The 11,499-nt window shown below is 43.6% G+C and overlaps 1 protein-coding gene across 1 annotated transcript; it reads right to left on the bottom strand.

Annotated features, from left to right (window-relative positions):
• Window positions 1-249: 249 nt before the first annotated feature.
• Window positions 250-4,250, bottom strand: DLX2 (distal-less homeobox 2). Its single transcript, XM_074303121.1, has 3 exons — window positions 3,480-4,250; window positions 2,700-2,884; window positions 250-2,136 (listed from the first exon to the last, which is right to left on the bottom strand). The coding sequence occupies exons 1-3, from the start codon at window positions 3,859-3,861 to the stop codon at window positions 1,711-1,713; spliced, it is 993 nt and encodes a 330-aa protein (XP_074159222.1). The 5' UTR covers window positions 3,862-4,250; the 3' UTR covers window positions 250-1,710.
• Between the last annotated feature and the right edge of the window lie 7,249 nt (window positions 4,251-11,499).

The raw sequence follows: 11,499 nt of genomic DNA, 5'->3' as shown, positions 1-11,499 counted from the left end.
TTCAGTTTTCCCCAGATCCCAATCTCTTTCCTCCGCTCAACTGCTAATACCTAAAACTTGTCATCTGCCGTAGCAGATAAAACAGACCTCAGATGGGACAATAGCCGAGAGGATTCTGAGCGCAGTGTGAGCAGCTGCAAGCACTTGGGGCCCGAGCAAGTCCATTTTGACCTTGGCTGCTGATGTACAAAGGACCACCAGCCTGCAATTTAGGTCTCCATCGCGATGTCCAAGGAAATACGGTGCAAGTACAATGAAAACAATAATTTATTTAAATAATCTCTTCATATTGTAAAATCGACATTAAGAGTATGTTGTTTTCATAATAAATAACTCAAAAATACCTTTCCTTTAAAGAACAAAGATCTTGGGTTTAAAATAAAAGAAAAACGAAATCAGTAGCTTAATTTAACTGAGAGAAGGAAAGTTTTCGAGGGGGAAAATTTTTAAAAAGTGGGAGGGGGAGAATGAGGCTGCTGCTAACTCGAAATTCTTTACAGTTGGTTCACCAAAAAGTCTGAAAGTTGAATTTTTTTTTTTTTTTTTTTTTTTTTTTTTACAAATAAATCAAGGGAGGGGGAGGGAAATCTGCACGAACACCTTTATTTACAAACTTTGTGTGTGTGTGTTTTTCAGGATAATAATCCTGAACTGATTTTAAAAAAGATAATTTAAACACTTTTTTTTTTTTTTTGCAATGTCCACATATAAAAAAAATCGTTTTTAACATCAAAATGAGGTCATCCGCAAAGGCACCTAAACTTTTAAAAAATAAAAATAAAAAAACTCCACTGGTGATGGATGAGGAGGAGGAGGAGGAGTGGAGATCTCCTATGCTTTTTCCTAGAGAGCTAAGGGGACGAGGGCCAGGAACACACACCACAGCAAAAAAGAAAAAAAAAAAAAGTCGGCAAGGACAATGTGAGGAAAGGGGAAGTTGAGGAAGGAAAAGAATGGAATTGGGCTCACAATGAAGTTTATAACGGAGGATTCTTTTTTGCTCTCACGAGTGTGTGTATGTGGGGGGTGGGAGTGAGGGAAAGAGAAAGGGTTGGAGGCAGAACAGGATGCTGAGCGACTGACCCTGGAAAAGAGCAACGCAATTCAGCGTGAACCCTTGGGGAGAGGGAGAAATGGCCAAGCTGGGAAGGAAGGAGGAAAACATCACTCTTCAGGACTTTGTTCATAGCTTCGGGGAGAAGTTCCCTGACCTTTAAGGACAGGGGTGGAGGTGGGGGTAGAGAAGACTGAGAGTGGAGAGTTATTGGTAAGTCCGGTCTTGAAAGAGAGCTTGGGGAGAAAGAAGCTGAACTGAAATGTGGCAGAAGCCCCTATTCCCTTGGGTATCCCGACTAACCAAAGTCCTTTCCCCACGTAGCACACACAAAACCCCACAGGGCATAAAGCCTCATAACTTTACAAATACATTGGGACAGTTGGAGGGGAAAGGGCTATCAAAGTACCAGAATCTGTTCTAAGAGGAGCAGGGGCTTTTGGGGTGTGCCTTCCCTCTTTGCTCAAGGAGAGGGGATTGTGGACTGGGGTCCGGGATGAAAGAAGAATAAAGAAGTACTGTGGGTAGGCAGCAGCCACTGTGGGGAGTCTCTCTCTCTCCCTCTCTCTCTCTCTCTCTCTCTCTCTCTCTCTCTCTCTCTCTCTCTCTCTCTCTCTCTCTCTCTCTCTCTCTCTCTCACCCAGTCTCTTCCAAAGTTAAAATATCGTCCCTGCGCTCACGGCTGAGCTGCTGCTGCTGTGGTGATGATGGTGGTGGGGATGGTGGTGATGATGGGCCTGCGGGGGCTGAGTATGCTGCAAGAGCGGTGCACTGGCCTGGAGGTGGGAAGCCGAGCTGGAAGCCTGGTGGTACCACGGATAGTTGCCCAGGAAAGCTGAAGTACCGCTGCTGGGACTGGAGCCTGAGCTACCTCCACCTCCGCTAGCGCTACCTCCACTGCCGCCTCCTCCTCCGCTGTTCATCCGCTGGTGAGGGGCGAAATCCCAGGTAGCTGGTGCTGAGACGGGAGGTGATGCGCAGGGTGGAGAGGCACTGCTCCCGGGATGCTGGTCTGAAGGAATCTCTCCACTTTTCCACATTTTCTTGAACTTAGAACGGCGATTCTGGAACCAGATCTTGACCTTTGTGGAAAAGGGAAACTGGTTAATTAATGTACAGAGAAGTTGAGGCAAGAAAAGGAAGAAGAAGAAACAGAGATCGAGACAATAGGGAAGAGAACTTTGAAGATCTCAATCAGTTCAGAAAATGAATTCAGTTTACTTTTGATCAACTGGGAAATTTTTTTTTTTTTTAAAGAGTGGATATTTATTAAATCCATGAATGGGTGGGCAAGAGTATACGTTATAAGAGCAGGGAACTAATGAAAAGTTATAGAAAGGAAGGGCCATTCAATTATTACAACTCTTTTATCTGAACATTATTCCTGAATGCTAATTAAGTTTATCCTTTCTCACTCCCACTGGTCAATGCCATTATTCTAGCCACTAAGGATTTGTCACTTCTAATTTCATATGCTGAATTGTGAGTCAGCAGGCCTTTTTAGAGTACGTATATGTAATAACTATGGATGGATGGAAATTCATTACAGCTAGAACTCCTGCCCCTGGGCCAACTTCAAGGTTGGAAAATCTCCAGCGGTCAAAAAACCATGCTCAGGGGGCAGGAAAATCTGGGAGCCCTTTACCTGAGTCTGTGTGAGGCCTAGGGAGGCGGCTAGTTCAGCTCTTTCGGGCAGTGCCAAGTACTGAGTCTTTTGGAATCGCCTCTGAAGAGCTGCTAACTGGAAACTGGAATAAATGGTTCGAGGTTTCCTCACTTTCTTTGGCTTCCCGTTCACTATTCTGATTTCGGGCTCGCATTCTTCTTTTTCTGCAACGAAAGAAAGACAATAAGAGAGAGAACAATGAAGGAACCCGCCAAACTAGAACTGGGACGCCCGCTGGTGCCCCATCACACATTGTCTCTTAAAGTGTGGTGGTCAGAAAATCAATCCCCGGGCCGAGAAACTTCACCTAATTTTCTTTCTAGGGATTTTCGGTTGCGAATGAATCAGGTTCCCTCCGCCCTTCCTCAAAACTTTCTTTTTTAAAGGCGGGTGGGGTGGCGTGGGACGAAAAAGAAGCAAAAGAAATGTATTACAGAAAAAGAAACTCGGATAAAAAGAAAAAAGTAAACTAATACATTGTATGCGTATTACCCCCTTTCTTGAAAATTTCTCCTCATCTCAACTTCTTAAAAGACTTCTTCGGCCAAGGAAACCAGTTTCGGAATTGAGGAAGAGAAAAAAAAAAGTGGGAAACTAAAGGATGGGGTGAATGGAATAGGAGAAACACAGATGGGGGGGCTAATAACCTGCAAAATATAAGAGACCAGGCAGATACTAAGAACCCTTCCCCCCTAACTTTCCCCCCTAACCTGAAGCAAGAAAGACAGCACCAATTAGTTGTGCAAGTATTACCCGTACCGGGCTCATTGTTGGCCGGGGAGGAGCTGGTTCCGTAGGGCCCATAGGAGCTGTACGCCGCGGTGTAGCCCAGGTCGTAGCCCGCTTTGGCAGAGTAAGGGACGGTGTTGAGGCCGCTGGCGTGGTACTGGTAGGAGCCCATCTGCGCGTAGGGGGACCCGCCGCCGCCGCCGCTGCCCCCTGCCCCGTGCTGCTGGTTGGTGTAGTAGCTGCTGTCCGTGGCGGTGGACACGGGCAGCGTGGGGGACTCCTGGGGTTTGTGCAGACTCGTGCTGCTGCTGCCGCTGCCGCTGTGCTGGTGGTGGTGTTGGTGGTAACTGCTGGAGGCAGTGATCTGGTTCGAGTGCATATCAGCCACCAGATTGTCAAAGACTCCAGTCATCCTGCCCCGGGACGGGAAGGAGCAGGCGGTGGGGCACCCGGGAAGACTAGGCGGGCGGCTCCTCCGTCGCTCCCTCTCCCCTCGGGCAACCAAAGTAATTACGGGGAAGGGGGTGGGAGAGAAGGAAAACAAGAAATGTGGCAATTATCTAGGAACCCCTCCTCCTCCTCCTCCTCCTCCTCTTCCTCCTCTTCTGGGCGGGGGAGGCGATCAGTGGGGACCACTCGGGACCACTGCCTCTGTGGCTGCTGGCCGACTCATCCTCTAGCCCACCATGCTCTCCTCCACTGCCAGCACTGGGCACGGGCGGGGGAGGAGAACTGAAGGGGAGGGGCGGCGGGGGCAGCAGTGGTAGGCTCTGGGAGGCAGAAGCAGGTGAGCGGTCAGGAGCAGCTTTACGATTGTCTGAGGAGCTGGCTCCTGCCGGGCGGGCATTTAACACTTGTCACGTGAGGGCAGGCGACGTCACCTAGCAACAGCCAATCGCTATTCCGGCCCCGCAGAAGTCTCCGGGTTCCTTAGAACTCCCAGACAGGAGGCGGGTGTCACATGGCGTGTGCTGCGGCTGCGGCAGCCGCTGCTGTTCTAAGGCCGAGGCTCTCGGAGCAGCGATGAAAGAAGAGGGGATGGAAGGGGGAAGGGAATTGGGTGGGTGGGTAATGGGGGAATAGGGTACTCAGGAGGAGTGTAAAACGACTATGACCTATTGCTCCAAATGAAGAAAAAAGTTTTCACTTCCTCCCATTTTGTTTATCATAAATTACTCGAAGTAAATCCTAGGTCAGATTTTATCTCTATTTTCAAATACATTAATCACAATAAAAAAAGGTGTTGAGAGCCAGGTAAACCCTGGTTCTTTGCTCTTTCCCTCGAAATCTTTGGCACTTAGATCCGTCTGCACATTCAGCTATTCTGAATTATCTATAAACCTTGTAATAATAACACCTGCCACCTGTACCAACTATTATGGCGATATCTGGAGGTTTAATTAGTGTACTTAAGGTACGTTTTTTTTTTTGGGGGGGGTTGTTGTTGCTTGAAAGAAAAGCTATATAAATACAAAGGTATTCTTGTTAATCATACATTCGAAAACCACTTTTCCTTGTTCGTACCTGACACACCTAGGCTTTAGGTAATAGAATGTATATGTAGTCTTATAAGCATTTGATGGGTAATTAACCACACCAAATAGTGATAGTGCGATCTTTTTCCCCTTCTTGTGTGGGAAGTTGGTTTAGATGACTTCCAAATATGACGTCTATAAAAAGGCTAATTAATTTACGTTTAAGTGAAGGAGTCATGTTTCCTTCTGAAATTTCTGAAGTCTTGCTACATTTTCAACACGAAGTCACTAAAAAGGTTTACCTTATGGGATAAGGCTGCTCTTTTTTTTTTTACTTACTTTACTTTTAGAAACTTTAGGACGTTTGCAGCTACAGTTCCATTGTCTTTCCCTCTCCTCCCGCCTTCCCTCCTATTACAGTAGCGATTTGCTTAAAACAAAACAAAACAAAACAAAAAAAGCCCTCCAAGTCAATAACTAAGCGATGACTTAAATGGGGAGGAAAAAATATACTTCGTGGACACGGGTAGTTGGGGTGAGGGGTGGGAGAGAGGGGTAGACTTTTCAGATTGTTTTTGCTCTTGCCTCATAGCGCCACCTAGTGGAAGTAGAACCATGCTTCAATGAGCCTCAGGTAGAGGTAGACAGTGTAATCATCCCTAGGCGCCAGTCTCTCAAACCCCCCAGCTGAACAAAATAGTAATTAAAAGCCACAAAATTGTGCTAGCGCTCACAGTCTGAAGATCCCCAACCCAAATGCATAACTATGTCGTCGAATGAACTTGTTGTAACAACAATGTCCTGGAAAACAAGTTGATACTCTGAAAAAAAAAATATTATCCCGGTCTTCATCCCCAGAGGGGGAAAAAAGTAAATATAAAATTAACATTCAACATTAGTGCTTTACAAAGACTCGCTATCAGGGCAACAATGAGAGAGGACGGAATGCCTCCTTCAAATAAAACCCAGATCTGCTTCCTAGCTTCTGTTTTAGCCAAGGAAGAACCTTGTTCCTGCACGATGTTCTACATTGTAATACTTTTTAGTGAGACTTCTAGTGATAGGAAAACAACTACTGGTCCAAGGTGCGTGTGCTAAAGAGATCAGACACAGAGAGCATGGAGCAAGTGTATTGAAGTTGGAGTCGAGATTCACACTGATAAGTCAAGTATTAAAGTAATTGTCTGAGTAATTTAAGCCCAAACCCACTTCCCTAACACCCGGAAAATTGAAGCAAAAGTAGTTTTAAACTTGAAAAACTGCACGTAGATAATTGCTTCCATTTTCTAGAAAGCCAGAAGGAAAGACTGTTGGAGCTAACTGAAATTAATTTCTTTTCCTACTGCAGAACTGGGCAATACTTCTTCCCTCAATTCATTGTCGAATATGGAGAGGGAGTAATACAGACTGAAAGTTCAGCTCTTAATCACTAAAGTTTAGAGAGCTCAGAGTTAAAGATTTTTTTTCTCCTAAGTCAGTTTCGAGATTTATCCAAAGCAGTTAGGGTGAGAAAAAAGGAATGGAGAGGTATATTGGGAGGAGGTGTCCATGCAGTTTTGGGGGATCTGAAGAGCATTAGTCTTTCACCCTGTAGGGTGGGGAGAGCGTTCAGAAGATTCTCCCCTGAAACCTTCTCAAACGATTAGCTTTCTTTCTTTCTCTACTCAAATATTACAAGAGCTCTTTGTCTGATCTCTCTCGTTTGCCGCCTTCACTCCTGATTCGGTGCAGTATTCCTCACCCCAACCTCCACTTTCTCTTTAGAACTGCAAATTCCTTAAGGGCAGAGACTACCCTGGTGGCTTTGTGCTCCCGGGGTTTAGCACCCTGATTTACCCATATATCAAAGACAAATGATTTATTTGTGTAAAAATTCCTCCATCGAAGCAGTTCGCAACGTCTTTGTGACGTCTAGTTTTCGGAGAAGTTGTGTAACTTGTTCATAATCACACAGCTAGTGAATTTCAGAAGAAGCATTTTACCCCAAGTATTTCTGAGGCTAAGTCCAGGACGTAATATATTATCATACAATAGCTTCTTCTGCTTTGTACACAGAAGGTGCTTAATAAATATGCTTAGGTGCTTAGACTTTTTTTTTTTTTTTTTTTTTTTTTTTTTTTTACTGGGGACGTTGCCACATCTTCTTCTCCTCTGGCCACCATTGGAGTGTTGAGAATTTTCTTTCCTTTAATAGGATGTCAGTAATAATCCATTATATTAATGATGACTGGCACACAGTGCCTTTGGTTTGCACTTTGTATATTGTGATCTTCACAACTACTCTGTGAAGCAGGTAGTACAAATATTCCTATCTCCATTATATAGATGAGAAAACCTGGACTCAGAGGATTACAAGTGATTTGCATACAATCACACACCTAGTATGTAGTCTGACAATAAGATTCAGGTCCTCTGACTTTAAGTCTAATATTCTTGCCATCACCTCACTAGCCTTTCAAAGATGCTTATTAGAAGGCCGATGCCCCAGGAGGGATTATGCCTTAAACCGTTACTAGATAACATCTCTGTGGAGATTAGTTGACAGCTAGCCTTTGGAGAGTGGGACGAGAGGTAGGCGCCTAGAGTTAAGGGACTTCCAAAGGAGGGTGTGGATGAGAGAGTTTCAAAGACAATTTTGCTGCTGCTGCTGTTTTGCCCCAGGCTGACTGTGGTTCTGCAAATTGTGCTCTTCTTTCCTAACGTCATCCTATTATGCATTTTTACCCCAAAGGACCTGAACGACTTGAATTTTTATAGACCCCCATTTTGAATTCCAAATAGTTTTCTCTCCCTCCCTTCTTTCTTTCCTTCCTTCCTCCCTCCCTCCCTCCTTCCCTCTCTCCCTTTTTCCTTCTTCCCTCCCTCCCTCCCTCCTTCCCTCTCTCCCTCCTTCCTTCCTTTCTTTCTCCTTTTCCTCTCTTCCTTCCCTCTCTCCCTTCCTTCCTCCACCCTCTTTCTCCCTCCCTAATGCCTTATAACAACCAATAGACTAGAGACCAAAACAAAACAAAACAACAACAAAACCCCCCACCAAAACAAAAACAAACAACAGAGAAGCAAAATCAACCAACATATCAACAAATCAGAATTTAAATACAGCATTCCATATCCAAAGTTATTTCTATATTTTCTTTGGCACTCCACTTGGTCATTATAATTGTGCAGCATTCAATTTCTGACACGTAATATTCCATTACATTCCTCTGCCACATTTTGACTACTTTTCCTCAATGGATGAAGATTTATTTTGTTCCCCCTTCTTTGGTACTACAAGAACTGAGCTTATAAATACTTTGGTCCATATGAGATCTTTTTTTATGACTGACCTTCTTAAGATATATGCTTGGCGGTGTGATTTCTGGGTGAAAGGGTTTGGACATTATAATAATTGTTTTTAGCATAAGTTTAAATGTTCAATTCAGATATAGTACTAGTATTTTTTTAACTGTACAATGATGTCTCCAACAAATTTATTAAGCCCCTGCTGTGAGGCCTAGTACTAGGTTCTGGGAAAACAAAGACAAAAGAAAACAGACCAAGCCTTTAAGGAGTTTGGGAGGGGGGGTAATTTACATATGTGTGTATGTATGTATGTTACAAAGCATTTTTTAGTAAGTGAGTTCATGGGTCATGTGAGAATCCTTCAAAAGAGTTTCCTTTCCCTTTTTCATTTTTCTTCATTTTTTTTTCTTCTTTTTGTTAATTGACTTTTTCTGTAGCTGAGTAACCTTCCCCTTAGTATTCTTTCTGGAAATTTTTTGCAAAACAAAAATTCCAGTTACTCTATAGATTCCGTGAGATGCTATGTGGCTCTTTATGACTTCACATAGTTCTGTCTGCCTCTCTGTCTTGGTTCCCTCACCCTCTCTTCTCCACCCCCACCTTTCCTTTTGCTTTTTCTGCTTAGACCCAGCTTCGGCTGCAATCAGACTAGTGCATTTGAAAAATTACATCCTTTGAAGAAAACAGTCTGTGCTCCCAGAGTCAATTCTGTAGAAAAGCCTCTGTGACCAACCACAATTTGGGACCAGGGGAAAAGGGCAGCTTGCGGAGGAGGGGACCACGTGGCTGCGGGGAGGGAGCGGGGCTCTTGGAGCAGGGGTCAGCACTCAGACAACCTCTTTCAATTCAAACGTCCAAACTGTCAGATGCTACTCTAGTCTTCCATGGAGCACTTTTATCGGTGAGGAGGGAAAGTAGAGAGAGATACATTCTATTGCACTCGGTATTTAATCGGCTGGCTGGGACTTTGGAGGTTGCCTCGGGAACCTCCCCTTCACTCCCCCACCCCACCATCACCATTTTACAGATGAAGCCCACAGACATTAAGTGACTGGGCCAAAATTATACAGGTGTTTAGTAACAGACTGGGGATTGGAACCCAAGACTTTTGATGCCAAGTACTTTCTTCACTACATCTCCTCCTCTGCCAACAGCAAGCATCTTTAGAAAGATTGTTGTTACTTTTAAGAGAATACTCAATTCTGCTTCTTGCTCATGTCTTTATAACTGACATCACTATAGCTCCTTCAACCTAACCAGCACCTTTCTATCTTCTGCATTTCCCTGAAGTCCTATGATCTCAGAGCTAAACCCTCTAGGCCTACTTGGATCTGTGAGCAAATTGAACTGTGAGAACCTCCATACTTATGACCCTAAGCACTTTGCCCCATTACTTTAAAGTGGAGATTTTGGAGATAAGACAGCTAAAAAGATTGCAGATTTGGTTCTAAGGGACTCCTCCAACAGAAGTGATCTGAAAAGGATTTTCTTTGTTGTAGAGGACAGACTATGTTGAATAATCTTAAAGATTCTGAACTCTCTCTCTCTCTCTCTCTTTTTCTCCTCTCTCTCTCTCTCTCTCTCTCTCTCTCTCTCTCTCTCTCTCTCTCTCTCTCTCTCTCTCTCTCTCTCTCCAGAGTTAAGTGACTCATACAGGGTCACATATCTAGTAAGTAAATCTGAGGCTATATTTGACCTGAGGCATTACTGATTCCAGAGCTGATACTCTATCCACTGGGCCATGGAACTGTCCATGCAGTCTCAATCAAAATTTAATCCCAGTGGATACTTGAGAAAATGACATCTTTCATGGGCCTCAGTTACCTCATCTGTAAAATGCAAAGGATTGGACTAGATGATCCTTTAGGTCCCTTCTAGACTGGAATTCTAGGAACAGTTTATAAATGGGAAAAGATATTGCTAATGCCCTTCAATTAAGAATAAAGAGGTGTATATATAGCTCAAACTGCCGGATGTTTAGTCTCTGCTCTGATTCATTATGAGAATTACCTTTAATATCAACTTGATTTTGAATAAGCCCAAGGGGTTTGAATCAGAATTAGGGGCTTTCCTCAGCTGTGTAAAGGATGAAATCCCAGTACCGTATGTGTATGAAATACCAGCTCAGTTTTGACTGTTTTAAAGAGTATCACGTGAACAATAGAAAGTGTTCTGAACTCTGGGGAGCAGAGACCACCGTAAGCTTGATTGAGGGGTTCTAGTAGTACAGTTTGTCATCAAGTAGTTTGGTCCAAAGCACTATTCTTATTGAAGGAGTCCAAATATTCAAAGGGTTTACAAGGCAAACATCACTGGAAGAGTAAAATGCATTTTCCTTTGATCACTAAAAGCTGCCAGATCACCCTCCAAGGCTTTGGGTTCTGAGTTGCATAAACACTGATGGAATAAATCACATTCATTTTTTTTTCCAGGGACAAAGGCTGAAAGATAGACTGTTCTCTTGTTACCTTTGCCCTTCCAGGAGCACCCATAATACATGGTGAGAGGCAGTTAACAAGAATGTTGTCAACATATCTTGCTCTCAAATCTCCCAAGAAAGCAGGCATGCTTTCCTCCTACCTCCCCCTTCCCCAATTTGCATTGCTGTAAATGTTCACAAAAAAACCTTTCAGTAGGTGCTCAGTTCTTTATAAAGCCGGTGGTGCTGGGTGAATGTTTTAGAAGGATGTCTTAGAGAAGAAAAAAAAAAAAAAGTTTGGCTTTAACCCTAACTTTCATTTCCTCCTTCTTCCTTGAGTCTATTTGCAAGGGAAAGAAAGCCTGAATATCAGCAGCAGCTTTGGATAAAAGCACCTGTTTATGCAACCCATCCACCCCCCCCAACCAAAAACCCCAAGTTAGAAGGCAGCTATGAGAGCTACCATTGATCCACATACCTCAATCCCCAATTTAGGTGAAGAACCCCAGTATTTAGGAGGTTGATCATTTAGCTCTCTTGAACTGAACTAATTTCCGAACTAATTTTGGTCATTACCTTCTAATAATCAGACTACATATAAGCTCATTTTACTTTTGAGTAAACAAAACAAAATAAAACAAAACAAAAACAAAAAAAAAAAAGAAGAGGGAAAAAATAGTGGCTAGAAGAGGCCAAGAATCCTGTGATTTGAAGGCTTCCTTTGGGGAGGTACATAGTTGCTTGGAGGAAGGTATTCTCATCTGCTTCTGCTTCTTTACCCAAGTTCACTCTACTTTTTCTTCATGATGTTTTAGCCATATCTGGAAAGGTCGGTGTTCTTTCCCTTTCTCATCAGTGATTTAGAGAAGGAATA

The sequence above is a fragment of the Sminthopsis crassicaudata genome, chromosome 3 (assembly GCF_048593235.1).
Source record: "Sminthopsis crassicaudata isolate SCR6 chromosome 3, ASM4859323v1, whole genome shotgun sequence".
Lineage (NCBI taxonomy): Eukaryota > Metazoa > Chordata > Mammalia > Dasyuromorphia > Dasyuridae > Sminthopsis > Sminthopsis crassicaudata.
Note: the sequence above shows the minus strand (reverse complement) of the source record. Positions and strands in the feature narration are given on the sequence as shown.

What these genes read in the sequence shown, in the direction of transcription:
- DLX2 (XM_074303121.1), bottom strand. Translation starts at nt 3,861, where the DNA reads ATGACTGGAGTCTTTGACAATCTGGTGGCTGATATGCACTCGAACCAG. An exon ending in CCCGGCCAACAATGAGCCCG is followed by an intron (nt 2,885 to 3,479) that starts GTACGGGTAATA and finishes CTTTCGTTGCAG; the next exon opens with AAAAAGAAGAATGCGAGCCC. An exon ending in TAGGCCTCACACAGACTCAG is followed by an intron (nt 2,137 to 2,699) that starts GTAAAGGGCTCC and finishes TTTTCCACAAAG; the next exon opens with GTCAAGATCTGGTTCCAGAA.